The sequence below is a fragment of the Puma concolor genome, chromosome B2 (genome assembly GCF_028749965.1).
Source record: "Puma concolor isolate L17-30 chromosome B2, mPumCon1.1.hap2, whole genome shotgun sequence".
In the NCBI taxonomy this organism is placed as follows: Eukaryota; Metazoa; Chordata; class Mammalia; order Carnivora; family Felidae; genus Puma; species Puma concolor.
The window spans coordinates 64,992,790-65,010,897 of record NC_141671.1 but is presented as its reverse complement, the minus strand read 5'-3'; the positions used below and the strand labels follow the sequence as shown (position 1 = coordinate 65,010,897).

The following is an 18,108-nucleotide window of genomic DNA, read 5'->3' as shown; positions in this document are numbered from 1 at the left end:
TTAGGAGCAGAATGCTGTGGGAAAACAGTCAACAGTCTCTAAATTTGTTTGTCATTGCTGCTATTATATTTGTGGTCTTCTGTTTGTTTGTTTGCTTGTTTGTTTGTTGGGCTCTAGTGAGGCGAGGTGTGGTCAGGGAAGCTGACATCCAAACCAAAACCGCATTGGGGGGGGTGAGGCGCTGGGGGGGGGGCGGTGAAAAGAGCCAGAGAAAGGAGAGTGGTGTAGGGAAAAGTAGCCTGAGTCTGAGGTTTGACAAGTGTAAAGAGAAAAGAGAGATCCTGATTCTTTAGGAATTCCAAGTTAATTCAGACTAACCAGAAGACTTAATCTAGCTGGAGGACAGTGAGAGAAGCATAGTAATGAGATTTAAAGTTAGAGAGTTCAACCCTAAAAAGGCCATCTCTCGGCGTTCTTTTGTGTTATTCATTATGCATGTTTTGTGAGGTACGGATTGGCCCAGTGTTGGCCTGGCATTGAAAGGGCCTCCTCTTCAGAGGTCAGGATGGGACAGGGTGGTGGGGAGGGGCCCCTTTGGTCACTGTTCCCTCAAATGCAGGACTCTTGTGTTGTACCGGTCATCTCTGTTCACCCCCATGGGAAAGGCCTGCAAAGGCACATTAGTCCTAGTCTCTACTTTGAAAAATTAATTAAGACCGAAGTCAGGGTTCCTGCTACCTCTTGCTTCAACCCGTAAAGCTGTGTAAAATCATGTAGTTGAGGGACACCGATTACGAATAAGCCCAATTTCAAACAGTGATCAAGAATCATGGGCTTTGTTCCAATGCAATAGCCACACAGTAATGCTGTGGTTAGTGAAAAGTAATTTTATAGCAAGCCACCTAACAAATGCTTCTCTGTGTGTGACTTTTTAAATAAAAATAGATGTGATCCCTAATCAACCTACAATACTAATTAGTCCCTTCTCAAACCTCGTAAATTGTTTGTCAACCTCCTTTTAGAAAAGGCCAGCTGTTTTGTGGAAAACTCATGAGAAGAGACAAAAATAAGTTTACTCCACCATGCCATTTTCATGGGGGCTCCTAGTGAGACAGCAAGCATTTCAGCGATGCATCTAACATAGAATTTTCTTTAGACATATCTGAGGCTCTAATAAGCCAGATCCTGTTGGGGGAGGAAAATAATCCCAAACACAGGAAGGCATTTGCAAAGTGCTTTAACTCCTTCAAGTCTCCTGACCACAAAATAAACAGACTGAACTGAACAGAGGACAAGTGAAATATTCCTAGTTAGAATAGTCATTTTGGAGAAAATCTAAATGTGATTCCAAATAACCCATTTCCATTTAAATAGTTTAGAGGTGATAGAAAACAGCTAATTACACCTGGCAGGGATCCTCATCCTGTTTCCAGCCTGTGTTCTCTTCTGCAATAATTAACCCAACTATCACACAATATCTGAATTTTTGCCTTTCCTCCCTGCTAAGAAATTCTCAAGCATTGCTATTGTGTGGCCATAAAACAGAGAATAAATTCATAAAGATAATTTCCTATGGGGTTAAGCTTAGTGTTTTTTCACCTTCTAAGGATACTTTCTTAATGCACAATGAATGGCCTTAGTAACAAGATTCAAATACATCAATGACTCACATATTTGTGTTTGTTAAGAAGGGGGGGGGTACAGGCAGAGAAATGGAAGATGTTCATTTAATTTTAGAAATATTTTAACTGGAAAGGAGTTCAGTGAAGAATCTTCATGTAGTTATATAAAATTACAAAAACATTGGAAACTACCTAAATGTCCAACAATAAGTAAATGGATAAGTCACATATGACAGAGCCACATAATGGACAATCATGCAAATATCAAAACAATTTTTATGAAAAATTTATATAACATGTAACTATATGATCACACTTAGATTCTAATTATTGCTGAGAAAAAAATCTGGAAAAAAAATATCAAAATGATAACAGTAATAGACTTTGAAAGAAGGACCCGTAATTTTTTTCTCCATATAACAAAGTTTTCACATTTTCCACAGAGGCCATATGCCAGGTTTTCTAATATGGAAAATTACACTTTTATAAACAAAACTACATTTTTAAAAATTCACATTTTATAGATCATTTACTAGAACTAAATTTAACAACTATAGTACTTATAACGCTTTACAGTTTATATGACATTTTTACATTCATTCTCTATCATCTATAGCAGTTGAGACCTTAGCACACCATTTATTTCATATCAAGTCAGGCTAACTGTATTTGACTTTTCTTCACAACATGATATTAAACCTAACAAATGTTTTGGCAGAAATAGGATAATCCACCAACGTAATTTTCTTTATGATTTGTCATAAAATGCATATTATAGATGTAGTAATTTTCAAAAGCTTATAGAACTTATTATGTTGAAAGTATTTTAAAACCCCCAGACAATATGCTATATTCCCTTACTGATTCCCCCATTACATCTTAAATCTTTATATTCTTTAATGTTTGTTTGTTTATTTATTTATTTATTTATTTATTTATTTATTTATTTATTTTTTGAGAGAGAGAGAGAGAGAGTGGGGGAGAGGAAAAGAGTGAGGGAGAGAGAGAGAATCCCAAGCAGGCTCCACAATGTCAGCGCAGAGCCTGATGCAGAGCTTGAACTCACAAACTGTGAGATTATGACCTGAGCTGAAATTAAGAGCTTAATTATACCACATTTTAGATCTTTAAACTCTTCCTCGAAGGCAACCCTCAGAACACAACTTCCTATTCCCTACAGTTTTCATTTTCTTGCCTCCAACTTTCTAGAAGGAAAAAAAAAAAAAAAAAAAGAAACTGAGTATATCAGGCCTAGGCTTCCTCAACATCCCATCCTTACACCCAGGTTCAGCTACATGTTTTGCAGAGCTTAATGCCAAGTGAAAAACAGGACCCCTTATTTTATTTTATTTTTTTAATGTTTATGTACTTTTGAGACAGAAAGAGGGAGCACACAAGCCAGGGAGTGTCAGAGACAGAAGGGAAAACAGGATCCAAAGTGGGCTCCATACTGATGGCAGACAGCCCAATGCAGGGCTCGAACTCGTGAACCGTGAGCTCATGACCTGAGCTGAAGTCAGATGCGTAACAGACTGAGCCACCCAGGTGCCCTGGGGCCCCTTATTTTAAAAAGCAAGAAAAAAGAAAAAAGTGCAGTTATGGGTACTAAAATATAAAGCTTTATCCATAGTGATATATGAATAAAACATAAACTTTCAAATTGAAAAAAAAAACTTTTGGTTTCATACTTTTATATAATACAATAAATAACAGTATTTTATTAACATGACATCCTAATCACAAGACTATTCTGGCTCACTTTTCTTCAAGTTCATTTATTAGGTTGGCACACTTTTTACTTTTAACAACTTCATTTTCAATTGATATTAACTGGAAGCAACATCAGTAGCTCTTTTCAAATGCAAGATTGAAAATAATTTTTGATAATTTTTAATTTTGAGAAGGATCTTTCTGCTGAAGCAACTATTATTGGAGCTCTTAAGAGTGTTTTATAGGTTATGACAACATTTGAGATAAATTTCCGATAAATTATTCTGAAGTATAAATTTTAGTACAGCTACATGATGTTCTAAACAACTTTTCTAAAAAGATTTAACTCTTCATACAAATCAGTTTCCTGTCAAGTCTGAATTTAATTATAAATGTAAATTTATACAATGGCAATTTAACAGGCCTTTGCTTGACTGTGTTGAGTAGTTTTCAATACCAGGATTTCTGAACTCTGAAATAGTCTAATAACTCTCTGACATGCATGATTGCAATGCCCATGTGTAAACTTCCATTTTGTTTTTTGTTTTTTTTCAATGTTTATTTATTTTTGGGACAGAGAGAGACAGAGCATGAACGGGCGAGGGGTAGAGAGAGAGGGAGACACAGAATCGGAAACAGGCTCCGAGCCATCAGCCCAGAGTCCGACGCGACGCGGGGCTCGAACTCACGGACCGCGAGATCGTGACCTGGCTGAAGTCGGACGCTTAACCGACTGCGCCACCCAGGCGCCCCTAAACTTCCATTTTGAATTGACATAATTTTACCAAGTTTGCTGCCTGCACACCAACAGCTCCTGTCCCACTGCTCATGTAAAAAGTTCATATTTGTGTAGATCCTGTGGAGCTGGGGTCCTGGGACAGATGCAAGCCTGCCTCCTACTGCAGGCACGGATGCTGCCTCCATGCCCTCCTCTTTTCCTGGGCTACAGTTGCTTCTGCTGCTACTGCCACAATCACCACCGAATTTGGACCCAGTTCTCAGCCCCAGACACCCTTCAGTAGTTCTCCAGGTCTGTGTCAGGTATGCCTGTGACTTGCCTGCTGCCTCCCACATCTGTGGGCTTAAACTTGAGTGTGTGCACACGGTCGCCAGGCAGATCTTCTCATGCTTCTTTGTACCACTGAATTTCACATATGACATACAAGTTCAAAGAGAACACTATTAAGAATTTCAAAGTGCTCAAGGCAGAGATTAAATGAAGAACAGGGTTCCTTCTGAGAGCGAGCTCTAGGCAACTGCTCAGGTCACACACCCAGGAAGCTGACCCTGCTAACATTTGCATGTTACTTTATCTGCCCCCAAACTTACTTCCTCTTCTGTAATCCCAGCAGAAGTCTTGCTTCCTGTCCAACTCTTCTTTCTCTTGGTGCAATCCTCTTCCATTCCCTGAACGACTTTGCTCCATTTGTCATCTCCTTTCTCTGCAGTATTTTAAAAGTATCAAATTATTCTTTACTGAGCATGCTCAAATCTCTCCATGTTAAAACAGTTCTGCACCCCTCTCCAAAAACATTCCTCTTTTTCTCCTTCCCTTTGAAGTCAGTTACTGGGAAATTAGAATGAGATCATTGTCTTGGCTTTCAGACTTTTCCCTTTATCTGCTCTCAGACTTCTACACTCACAGCTTCACCAACTTTTGTTCTGATGAAGGCCAGCAAGTGCTTCTTGACTGTCAAATCTAAGGGACTCCTTTTTAGTTTAGTTTAGTTTAGTTTAGTTTAGTTTAGTTTAGTTTAATTATTTTTTATTTTAGAGAGAGAGAGAGAGAGCACACGAATAGGGGGCAGAGGGAGAGAGACAGAGAGAGAGAGAGAGAGAGAGAGAATAAATCCCAAGCAGGCTCCATGCTCAGTGCAGCACCTGACGTGGGTGGGGCTCAATCCTATGACCCTGGGATCGACGCTCAATTGACTGAGCCACCCAGGCACCTCTCTAAGGGACTCCTTAATGTTTTTTAAATTTTTTCAGTTTTTACTTAAATTCCAGTTAGTTAACATACAGTGTTATATTAGTTTCAGGTGTACAACATAGTGATTCAACAATTCTATACATTACTCAATGTCCATCACAAGTGCACTCTTACTCCTCATCACCTATTTCACCCATCCCCACACTTACCTCCCCTCTTGTAACCATCAACTTGTTCTCTATAGTTAAGAGTCTGTTCCTTGGTTTTCCTCTCTCTCTCTCTCTCTCTCTTTTTCCCTTTGCTCTTTTGTTTTATATCTTAAATTCCATATTTGGGTGAAATCATGTGGTATTTGTCTTTCCCTGACTGACTTATTTCACTAAGCGTAATACTTTCTAGCTCCAACCATGTCATTGCAAATGACAAGTAAATCCAGTCGTTTTATTGATCCAGCAGCACCACCTGGCACAGGTAATCATGCTTTTCCTTGATGTACTTTCCTCACCTGTAGGACACCAGATAGTCCTTGTTTTTATCCTTCTGAATCCTTTAACTGGTTTCTCCTTTTTCTCTGACTTCTTTACGTTAGAAGGCTTAGTTCTTGGCCATCCTCTCTTCTCTGGCCACACTTACTCCCTTGATAGTTTAAGCTAGCTTTGTGGCTTCAAATACCATCTATATGCTGAAAACTCCCAAATGTAGATCTTCATCCCAGTGCCCAGACTCACATATCCAGTTGTTTACTCAGCTTCACTGTGGGATTGTTTAGTAGAGTCCCCAAAGTGGACATGTCCAAAGCCAGATCCCTGATCTCCACCCACATACCCATTAACACACCCCTTCCCTTCCTGCAGTTTTTCTCCTGTCCATTGGTGGCAACTTCATGCTTCTGGTTCCTCAAGCCAAAACTTTGGAGTCATTCCTGATCTTCTCTTTCTTTCCCACCTCCCATCTTCACACACTCCTCGTACATCACTCCCATCAACAATCAGTGTACTTTAAAAATATGTCCAGATTCTGGCCAATTGTCAGTATCTCTACTGTTGTCAGGCTGGTCTCCACCACCACCATTTCTCCTTTTGTTGCTGTACAAATTTTGTTACTTCTCTGAACTCCTCACAAGCTGCTGTGCCCAACATGTGCTCCATTCCGGCCACACAGGCCTCCTGATATTTGTCCTCCACCAGGCCAGACATGCAAGAATCATAAAATACCTAGGAATAAACCTAACCAAACATATAAGAGATCTGTATGCTGAAAACTATAGAAAACTTATGAAGGAAATTGAAGAGGACACAAAGATATGGAAAAACATTCCATGCTCATGGATTGGAAGAATAAATATTGTTAAAATGTCAATACTACCCAAAGCAACCTACATATTCAATGCAATCACTATGAAAATTGCACCAGCATTCTTCTCAAAGCTAAACAAACAATCCTAAAATTTGTATGGAGCCACAAAAGACCCTGAATAGCCAAAGTAATATTGAAAAAGAAAACCAAAGTGGGAGGCATCACAATCCCAACTTTAGCCTCTACTACAAAACTGTAATCATTAAGACAGTATAGTATTGGCTCTAAGGGACTCCTTTAATTCTTGTTATGGACTTAATGTTTGTGTCTCCCCCAAATTCATATGTTTAAGCCCTACCCCTCAATGTGATGTTTTTTAGAGGTGGGGCCTTTGGGAGGTAATTAGGTTAAGATGAGGTCATGAGGTTGGGTCCTCTATGATAGGACTAGTGTTCTTATGAGAAGCAGAGGAGAGACCAGAGCTCACTCATTCACCCTCTCTCTCTCACTCTCCCCCAACCCACCTCAAATATAAAAACACAGCAAGAAGACAGCAAGTAAGTAAAAGCATCCTCATCAGGAACTGAATCAGCCAGCACCTTGATCTTGGACTTCCCAGCCTCCAAAACTGTAAGAAATAAAAATCAGTTGTTAAAGACGCCCAGTCTGTGGTATTTTGTTTTAGCAGTCTGGACTGACTAAGACAGTCCTCATCTTACTTCTTAATGATAACTCCCCTTCTTGAAATCCCTCCCTGATTTTTTTTCTTTTTCTCCCTGAATTTCTGAGACACCACCCCCTCTTGTTTCTCATCTACTTCCAACCATTCTGAATGTTCAGGGGCTTCTTTTTCTGTGCACATACTTAATATTATCCTTAGATTATTTTTCTTCTCCCATAGTGTACCATCACTGAGCAATTCACAATGCTCAGACTAGAACAAAGTGCTGTGTTCAAATAACTCCTAAATTCACATCTACTGCCCAAACCTCTCTCCAGAGCTCCTGACCTATAAAACTTACAACTTCCTGAATGTTTTCAGTGAGATGTCCCTGGACCTAGCACCTGGTCCAACAGAAATTCATCATTTTTCCTCTATACTTGTTGCTCTGGTCTCCTCTCTCAGATGATGGCACCACCATCCAAATACACTCAAGGCAGAAAACTGGGCATGGCCTTTGATTCCCTCCATTCCCCATATTCAATCATATACCAGATCTAAAAGATTCTATATGTTTAAGGTTTCTCAGCTTTGTCTTCTCTTTCTCAATCTCCACAAAACCTACCTTATTTCAGGTCCTTGTCATCTTTCTCCTAGGCTATTCCATAAGTTCTTCTTTTTGACTGTCTACCCTCCACCCCTTACCCCAGCTATGTCCTGTCTACCTTCTCTTCCCCTTTGCTGTAATAGTGATCTTTGCAACACAAATCAGCTTATGCTCCCTCCTACTTAAGACTTTTCATTGACTCCTCATTGCCTGCAAAATAAGGTCCACACTGCCTAGTAAATAATAGAAGGCCTTTCATAATCTGGCCCCTGTGTATTTTTCCAGGCCTATCTCTTATATCCTTTGCTTTAGCTATGATGAACTACTAGTAGTCCTTCAAAAATGGCTACCAGTCATTTTATTCTTCCCTGGTTTTATTTTCTTTTGCTTAGGAAACTTCTCCTTATCCTCTTACATCCACCATTCTCTTCCACATACTTATGGCTTTGCAAATACTGTGTTGCAGACCAAAAGTGAACGACATATGAAACCACTCAGTTAGCAGCAGTCAGGGGAGACCTAGGGTGGCCTAAGATGGTAAGAAATGGGCACATTTTCTAACACATTGATTGTGAGATGCAAGACAGAGAAAAGTCAAGGATCACTTCAAGGCTTTTGGCCTGAACAACTGGAAAAGTGGAGTTGCCATTAACCATAGACGAAGAAGACAGGGTGGTTTAAGTTTAGCAGAGATGATAAAATGTCAGTTTGGGATATTCTAGATATGAGATGCCAGTTAGACACTCAAGTGGGTATGTTGTGTAGGCAGTTATATACAAGCTTAGAATTCAGAAACAGATCTTGGCCAAAGACAATATTGATCTGGGAGTCATAAGCATACGTGTGGCATTTAATGCCATGAGGCTGAATCAGATGACGAATGGAGTGAATGGAGATAGAAAAGAGAAGTCCAAGGTCTGAGCATTTTGGTATTCAGAAGGGCTAGCCAGTGATATAGAAAAAAAAAATCAGAAAACTCTGATCTCCTGAAGCCAGGTGAAGAAAAGGATGAAAGAAGATGAAATCTCTGACAGAGTAAAATAAGAACTGAGAATAAATAACTAGACTTTGCAAAAAAGAGTTTTAGTGGGGTGGTGGTAAAGTTAGGCCAGGGAGGTTCTAAGAGAAAATGGAAGGAACGATGTGAAATCAGTGATAGAGGTAACTCTTTTAAGAACTTTTTTTTTTTTCTATACAGGAAAGAGAGAAAGCATAGTAGTTAATGGAAAATGTGGGATTTTAAAAATGGTGTTGTTTAAGATGGGAGAAATCACAGCATGTATTGTATAATAAAAGAAAAGAAGAGAAAGACAATTTGAGGGAACTGGGGGTGGAGGTGGGTAGAATTGCTAGAGCGCTGTTCCTGAGCAGTGACAAGGCACATTCAGGGCAAGGGACTGGAAGCAATAGTCAAGGGGATGCGTATGATTGACAAAGGTACCTGAGCCAAATGAGGGAGTTGGAATAGGAGGGCAGTGAAGGATAGATAAAAGAAGGATAGTGAAAAGGTAGGGATGGAGTGGAGGATTGCTGGGATTGGGGTACTAAAGGAAATAAGCTAGAAAGTTGGAAAGTGGTGGTCAGAAAGTGGAGAGCTTGAAATTGAAATTATGGGAGGGTGGCCCTTTCATGTAAATGATAAGGTCTAGGGTATCATGGGAGTAAGTGGAGGAAAAGATAGAGTGCTAGAGGAGAAGATCATTGGAAGAGAAGAGAGCAAGGAACAAGGCCAGAGCAAGGCCAGAGTATTGGAAGAATTATGTACATGGATACTGAAATCATTGCATCTTATGAAAGTTTGGGAAAGTCATAGTGACCCAAGAGCTATAATTTTCTTTAGTAATATCCACTCTCCAACTCTTCAAGGTGACTATTTTACACATTTTCTTTCCTCATTCTTTCAACAGTCTCCCTGCCCTTGTCAGAAGATAGCTTGTTTCTTACTTCACTAAGAAAGTTAAATCGGGGCGCCTGGGTGGCGCAGTCGGTTAAGCGTCTGACTTCAGCCAGGTCACGATCTCGCGGTCTGTGGGTTTGAGCCCCGCGTCAGGCTCTGGGCTGATGGCTCAGAGCCTGGAGCCTGTTTCCGATTCTGTGTCTCCCTCTCTCTCTGCCCCTCCCCCGTTCATGCTCTGTCTCTCTCTGTCCCAAAAATAAATAAAAAACGTTGAAAAAAATTAAAAAAAAAAAAAAAAGAAAGTTAAATCAATCAGAAGAGAACTTCCAAATGCCCTCACCAAACTGTTTTCAACTCACCTGCCTCCATGCTGTGTTCTTTGATTTCCCTTCTGTTGGAAATGGAAGTACAATGTGGGTTCCTACCTAAGGCAACCTCTCCACTTGTTACCAGATCCCATCCCTGTCTCTACTAGACTCCACATTGCCCTACAGTTACCTCTAATTTCTTTGTTCCTCTTTGCAGCAAAACTCAAGGATGGACTTGAATCACTATGTCTTCTTCTCCAAGTCCCATCTCTCATGTACTCATTCATATTAGGACTCATCTCTACCACAGTACTGACAATGTTCTGATCCACATTTTAAAATCCAATGGTCAATCCTGAGTCCTTCACAAATTGAATCTCTTAGCTGCATTTGATAGAACCGATCACTTCCAAATTCTTGAAACACTTTCTTCATTTGATGTTGCGACCGGCGCGACAAACACCGAGGTCAGGGTCCTGAGGGTAGGGGAATGCAAGAAAAAAAGAGAGAAGAGAAAGTTTGGGAACAGGAGGGTCCCCTGGGCTGATGGCCCAAGTGATGGCTTTATTGTTGCTGTACACAGTCTTTTATAACCAGACTCTTATGGGTTAGGTCATTCTAAGAATAAACAGGTTTCACATAATCGCTGCCAACCAAAACATTTAGTTCTGTGTTTCTTGTGCATTTTCTAGACGGGTCACAAGACCTTGTTGATAAGATTGCTAGCAAAACACAATTCCCATGTTTGTTTCTATCTGACTCGGGGTAGAAAAAGGGAGGTAGCATTACTGCCAACACCTGCAGACCACAGGCTTCAGGAATTAACTCTCTCAGCCTTGACAAGGCTTTCGTATGCCCTTGAAAGTGGGGGAATGGGAGGGGGAACCACCGGGTTGGCTTGAGTCAACGGGGAACATTGCTCGACCCGGTCTCAGCCTGGCACCGGGGCCCGGCCCCCCACAATTTGACTTCTGAGATATTACACTCTCATGGACTTTTTCCCCAACAGATTCTTTTTTTCCCCCTAGTGCTCCTAGGCACAGTTCTTGGGTTGCTTCTTTTCTCCACCATTCTTATTTCTAAGGTGATCTCATCCAGTCCCAAGACTAAATAGCATCCAAACGTTTATGTCTCCCATATTTATATCCTCAGTCCTGTCCTTTCCTTTAAACTGCCAACTAGATACCTCCACATGGATTCCTAATAGACACACTAAACTTAGCATATCCAAAATTGAACTCTCAATCTCCTATCCCCCAAATGTGATTCTGCTCCAGTGTTCCCTAGCTCAGCAAATGGCATCTCCATTAACCCAGATACTCAAGTTCAAGCCATAGAATCATCCTTGATTCCTTTCTTTCTCTCATACCCCTCTTCCAATCTATCAGCAAGCAATGCCAACATCACCCTGGAAATACATCACCTTCACCCTCGCCTCCAGACCAGTGCTATTTAATAGAAATATAGTGGAAGCCACAAGAATAATTCTGAATTTTCTAGTAGTTATATTAAAAAGGGTAAAAAGAGGGGCACCTGGCTGGCTCAGTCGGTACAGCATGCAACTCTTGGTCTTGGGGTCATGAGTTTGAGCCCCACATGGAGTGTAGAGTTCACATAAAAAATTTATTTTAAAAAAAGGGTGAAAAGAATAAAGTGAAATCAGTTTTAATTATATACTTTATCTAACCAAATATATCCAAAATGTTATTATTTCAGTGTGTAATAAACAAAAGTTATGAGATATTACATTGTTTTTTCAGCTGTCTTCCTAATCCCATGTGTATTTTACACTTATAGCACCTCCAATCTGAACTAGCGATATTTTTTTAAAGTTTTATTTATTTATTTGGTGAGGGGAGGGGCAGAGAGAGAGAGAGGGAGAGAGAATTTCTGGGGCTCAAACCCATGAACCGTGAGATCATGATCTGAACTGAAACCAAGAGTCCAATGCTCAACTGACTGAGCCACCCAGGTGACCCTGGACATTTCAGGTGCTCAGTAGTTACATGTAACATGTGGCTGTCATATTGAACAGTGCATCATCTCTTACCTGGACTAATAAAGTTGTATTTTAGTTGGTCTCCTGCCTTATATCATGCTTCTCGCCTGCTGTCCTCCCACAGCCAGAGTGATCCTTTACAAATATAGGCAAGATCATGTTATTCCCTGCTCAAAATCCTCCAATGATCACACTTAAAGTCCAAATATTTCATCATTGCTTACAAAGCCCTACAGGATCTGACTTCCTTCCCCAACTTTCGCCTCCCCACAGACCCCATTGTCACTCCTTTACCACCCCACTGGCTTCCCAGCTGCTCCTCAAACATAGCAAACATACCCCTCCCCACCAGGAACTTTCAATTGCTATTCCTTCTACTTGGAATTCTTTTCCCTCAGATATCTCATGGTTTATTCCCTCACTTTGTTTAGACTTTTGATCAGACCACTTCAAAAGTGGCCTGCTCTGCCCGCGCTATCTAAAACAGGACCCCTGAGGTGGCTGGGTGGCTCAGTGGGTTAAGCACAGAGCCCAACACGGGGCTTGAACTCACAAATCGCGAGATCATGACCTAGGCCAAAGTTGGACGCTTAACCAACTGAGCCACCCAGGCGCCCCTAAAAAAATTTTTTTTAGTAAAAAATTTAAAAAAAACAGAAACCCTGCCACTCGGGATTTTGTCCTTGCTTTATGTTTCTTCATAGCATTGACTGTGACAGTCAGCATTACATGACCTTGTGTTATATACTTATTTGTTTCCTTAGTTAAATGCCCACATTAGAATATAATCTCCAGGAAAACGTGGGCTATATTTTATCCACTATATTCTAACTTCTTTATCTGCATTTTAAGTAGGTGCTCAATAAATATTTATTGACTGAATAAATGCATAGAGAAGAAAGACAAAAAGTGGCAGCCCCTGACATTCAGAGCTGGCCTTGACACAGTAGGGCACATTATATTCCCATTAGACATAAACCATCTCAGAGATCAACAACTTCAAGCTTATCCTGAGACCATGATGAAATGAGACAAGTAAGGCCACTTCATAATTTTGTCTAAGAACAGGCAAAACAAAAACAAGGTCAATGTTCTACTCCCAGATGCTTTCTCTCTTGGACAAAATAAGTGACTGCTTCTTTATAAATTTCATTCTCATTTGGGTGTACCCTTCTTGTAACTAAAATTTGACATACCCAATCACAGAACTGTCTTGTTTTCTAACATGAACCAGTTTAGAAGGAAACTCCTTCTCTTATTCCTTAGACCCTTCCCTGAATCACTTAACCAAGGCACAAATCTTGTAATATCTTCTCTCTGAGACACTGTCTTACTGAGAGACCCCATGATTCTCCATGATGTGTATTCTCCCTGACTGCAATGAGTAATAAGTCCAACTTACTCAATTCCAGCTGTGTTCCTGGTGGTCTTTTGTAGTGAACATTGACAGAATGAATGAATGAATCAGTCTTTGCATTTGGAGATTATGGATGATCTTTAGTCTCCATACTTTGCTATTTTTTTTTCTGTACTCTCTAATGTTTCTATGAAGAACAAGTATTATTTTGGAATCAGGAAAATTTGATCATATATTTAATTTTAAAATAACAATTAGTATTATATCTCAGAGATATAAATTCTTAATAAATAGGAGAACTCGTTTTAAAGCCAACTCTGATACTTCCTAGCTGAGTAAATTTGGGAAATTTATTTAGCCTTTTTGGATCTCCTGCTAAAAGGCAGGATATATCTTGAGATCCCTTGCGAATCTAAGAGCTTTAATTAAAATTCTTCCAAAGTAACTGAATTTAACTTGACACAGTGATATTCAGGAATGGAGCAGTGAGGTGAGTTTAATATGCAATCATTTGCCAATTTGTTCTACTTTTTGTGTGTTATACTGGACAAATTATCTTAAAACCTTGACTTCTTTATTCTTAGCTATGAATTTTAAGTTGTAACATCTCCCGTTGTATGGAGATTTCTTAGGTATCATTTTGTAAATACATGTGTCAGTTGGAGTATCAGGCATGCGCATCCTCCATTTCTGTGGAACTACTAATGGAAGCCAGTTATGCTACATGTTGGAGACCCAAAATTGCCCTAAACCTTAGAAACTCAGAGTCAGGGCACCTGGTTGGCTCAGTCGGTAGAGCATGTGACTCTTGATCTCAGGGTCATGAGTTTGAGCCCACGTTGGATTTTAAAAATAAAATCTCAAAAAAAAAAAAAAAAAAAAAGAAATACAATTGGAATATTGTCTGATGCACTTAAAAAGATATACATGCCAATATCAGAGGACAGAAGTTTTGGGGTATCAGGAAAATTCTACAAAAGAAGAATAACTGATAATGTAAGGAAGAATAAGGAAAAGCAGATTATGTTGGAGGAGAGCATTCCATAAAAATATACCATTCACAAACATGAAATAGCACCATATATTCAAGGAAATATAAGCAAGTTAGTATTATTTGAGTGGGGTATGAGGAGTGGGGGGAAGGAAGCAGGATGAGAGGAGGCATTAGGAGGTAAGTTTAGAACTCTTAGAGGTGGTATATTCCAAATTGCAGCCTGATGCAGGAATTTCTTCTAGACTCTATATCTGTATCTTCCAATATGGTAGCCACTATGCCCATATGGCTGTTTAAATTTGAGTTATATAATTACTTAAAATAATTCAGTTCCTTGGTCACACTAGTCATATTTCAAGGGCTCTTTGGCCCATGTGGTCTAGTACTACTGTTTTGATAGGACATATCTAGGACATTTGTAATCCTGTACAATGTTCCATTGGATAGCACTGCTCTATAGTGTCCCTAATTGGTGCCTGTTTATCTTCTACTTGAATGGTGGGGAAATAGCTATGTCCTAAGAGCATATTCCATTTTTAAATAGGTCTATCTGTTAAAACATAACTTTAAATAATTTAACCCATAATGCACTTCCCTCTGGTTTCTGCATAAGAATTCTAGTTCTGTGGATAAATATAATAAATTCACACTTTCTTTCACTTAGTAGCTCTTTGTCTATTTTCAGAGCATTGTCCTGTGTCCTTCTTTTGTTCTCTTCCTCAGGCCAATCCTCCCAAATACCTTCTGTGCTTCCTCGCATGCCTATTTCCAGATTCCTTCTATTCTGGTGGCCCTCCTCCATATTTTTTCTAGATTATGTTTTCCCAAATTGAACTCTTTATCTCAGCTGTGGTTTGATCAGCAGAAAACAGAATTACTACTTTCCTGGGCTCCAAGAACTTTATTTTCACATATGGAACCTAAACCTATTTTGCCTCTTGGGTTTTTTTAAAGCATCTCTCAATCTATTGTGCATTTTAAGCTCATTGGTTACTAATATCCAGTCCCCACTTTCTATTTAACATACATTCCTGTTGTAGTATCACTATGCCTATATCAGACAAGTACTTTTTATTTTAAGACCTCTAATTTCTTGTTGTTGATGAAATCTGTTATGTGCTCCAGGGACAAGGAGCAGCAGAAGAGTGAAAAAACTCAGAGGTAAAGACGTAATTAAGAAATATCTCACAATTTATTATTAAATCTGTCCCATAAAAAATATTAAAGCAGATATAAAAGAAAATATGAAAGAGAGAAATGATAACCTTTGACATAAAATGGTAATAAAATTGCCAGTTGAAAATGGGCTGGCAGTGAATTGTTCATACCAATAAATGACTTTTAAACCCTTCTTAGGTTAATGTATGCACTGAATTATTAAGCAATACCTTTTCGCCATACTAATACCTTTTTTTTTTTTTTTTTTTTTTTTCAACGTTTATTTATTTTTGGGACAGAGAGAGACAGAGCATGAACGGGGGAGGGGCAGAGAGAGAGGGAGACACAGAATCGGAAACAGGCTCCAGGCTCTGAGCCATCAGCCCAGAGCCCGACGCGGGGCTCGAACTCACGGACCGCGAGATCGTGACCTGGCTGAAGTCGGACGCTTAACCGACTGCGCCACCCAGGCGCCCCCATACTAATACCTTTTTAATGCATAAGAATTTTAGTTAATCTTTGGAGATACAGGTTTATGTGTGACTGTACAGCTGCAAATTGCAGGGGAATGCATACACTGTGCTCCTCGTCCTGCCTCTGAATGACACCTGCACTAAACACCCAGAGCTGATCCACCTGCAGCCTTGACCTTATTAAAGTAAAATGCCCTTTGTTCCTTTTGTGTGGGATCACATGTGGAAAGAGCATTCCTAATCATTAATCTGAATTATTAAAGTTACCTTTTGAAAATTTTTAATGTTTTTTTAATTTATTCTTGAGAGAGAGTGACAGCGCACATGCAGGAGTGCATGCACAAGCTGGGGAGGGGAAGAAAGAAAGGAGGCCAGAGGATCCAACCCAGGCTCCGGTTGACAGCAACAAGCCTGATGCAGGGCTGAAATTCACAAACCCTGAGATCATGACCTGAGCCAAAGTCAGATGCTCAACCGACTGAGCCTCCCAGGCACCCCTAGAATTGTCTTTTGATTTAGGCCATCTCTCCCTACTCTTCTTGTATCACACTTGGAAATAACAATTTTCCTAAAGCAAGATGTAGTGGTATATTCGCCGCAACTGTGAGTCACTGAGGTCCCAGTAACTCAAGTACTTCAAATCTTACCCTGAGTATTTCTGTACCACTCCATGGTCCTAAAAATCAGGTATCTGATCAACAGCTTCCTCTCTCATGTTTCATTATGGTATCAGTTTCCACACTTCAGTGAGCACTGTAGCCTCCTGTGTTCCGAGCCAGCACACTGTGGCTGTTTCAGTTAATCTGTCTTCTCAGAAAACTCTAGTAAACTGACAGTTGAATACCTGGCTACTCCTTTTAGGATGTTTTCAATACATGGTCTACGTATGCTGAGTAGTGAAATTATTAATAATCCCTTAGGCTTGATTAATTTCCTCATACCCATTATCTTCCTGGATCCCTGCAATCCCTCATAAGATCAGCGGAGAAGAAGTGATCCCCCTTTTATGTAAGAGGAATCTTAGATTGCAAGAGACAACATGATTCACTCAAGGTCACACAGAAAATAAGTGGTAAGAAGGATTCAAACCTTAGTCCAATAAAAAAAACAGCAATGTACTTTTTTACCATGATGCCTTCTCTACCTTAGGGAAGGTAGAATTCACCTAAAACTTTTCCACTTATTTCAAGAAACTGGACTTTGTAGACTATTCATTTCATTGTGGAAAGAAATAACCAGACTTATTCTATGGCACATTCTACGACATACAATCCTCTCGTGACAAAATTAAACACATGGTTTACAAAATATTCAGCAGTATGTAAGTTCCAAATAACATAAACAACCATTTTCTACCATTAATACTTCAATTTATACTGTATTCTTGGAGATTCTCTATTGAACAGTGTTATGCAGTATGATGATACAATAGAATTTGGGGCCTGGAAATGATTTTCATCTCTTAAAACTTTTAAAATTAGCTCTTTTTTTAAGTAAAAAGATAATACATACAGGAAAAATCAAGTAGTGTAAGAAGATATGTAGGTATAAACCTTCTAATATATAGATGTACCTACATACCTTCTTACCCTACTTGAATATTTAAATATTCATATATTATATATATTATATATATATTATATATATTTACATCTCAAATCAGCTCCAATTCCCTAATCATCCTCCCCAAAGGCAATAAATAGATCTCCCAGAAGTTGTCTAGGCATACACAATATAACTTCAAATGAAAGCATGTTGTACATACTGTTCTGTATCTTGCTTTTTTTTTACTTAACAATATATCTTTGATGCTGTTCCTTAGAAATGCACTATTTTCCAGGGTTAGATAATATTCTATACTATAATTTATTCAACCAATCCTAATGATAGAAATTGTCGGTGTGGGGGAGCTGTATTCTTGTCTTTTGTTATTATAAACAATACTGTAGTCATAACCTTCACATACATCTTAACTAAAAGTGAAATTCCTTGGCCAATCCATAGTGCATTTCTATTGAACCCTTTTATTTATTGTAAAATGATCTTCCTTGTCTAGTTTAAATGCTTTTTCCTATAAAATTCAACCTTGTCTGATATTAATAGTGGGGCTTCTATTTTCTTTTTGTGTGAATTTGATATATCTCTCACCATTCTTT

At 39.3% G+C, this 18,108-nt stretch overlaps 1 protein-coding gene across 1 annotated transcript in view; it reads right to left on the bottom strand.

The window, feature by feature from the left end:
* The window catches only part of SMAP1 (small ArfGAP 1), a 251,040-nt gene that overhangs the window by 217,690 nt on the left and 15,242 nt on the right, over positions 1–18,108 (bottom strand). The window contains exons 2-5 of the mRNA XM_086707184.1: positions 12,022–12,105; positions 10,162–10,447; positions 7,023–7,126; positions 4,602–4,714 (exon numbers count right to left, since the gene is read on the bottom strand). Coding sequence (XP_086563310.1) covers positions 4,602–4,698 — 97 coding nt within the window. The 5' untranslated portion in view covers positions 4,699–4,714; positions 7,023–7,126; positions 10,162–10,447; positions 12,022–12,105. The remainder of the gene's footprint in view (positions 1–4,601; positions 4,715–7,022; positions 7,127–10,161; positions 10,448–12,021; positions 12,106–18,108) is intronic.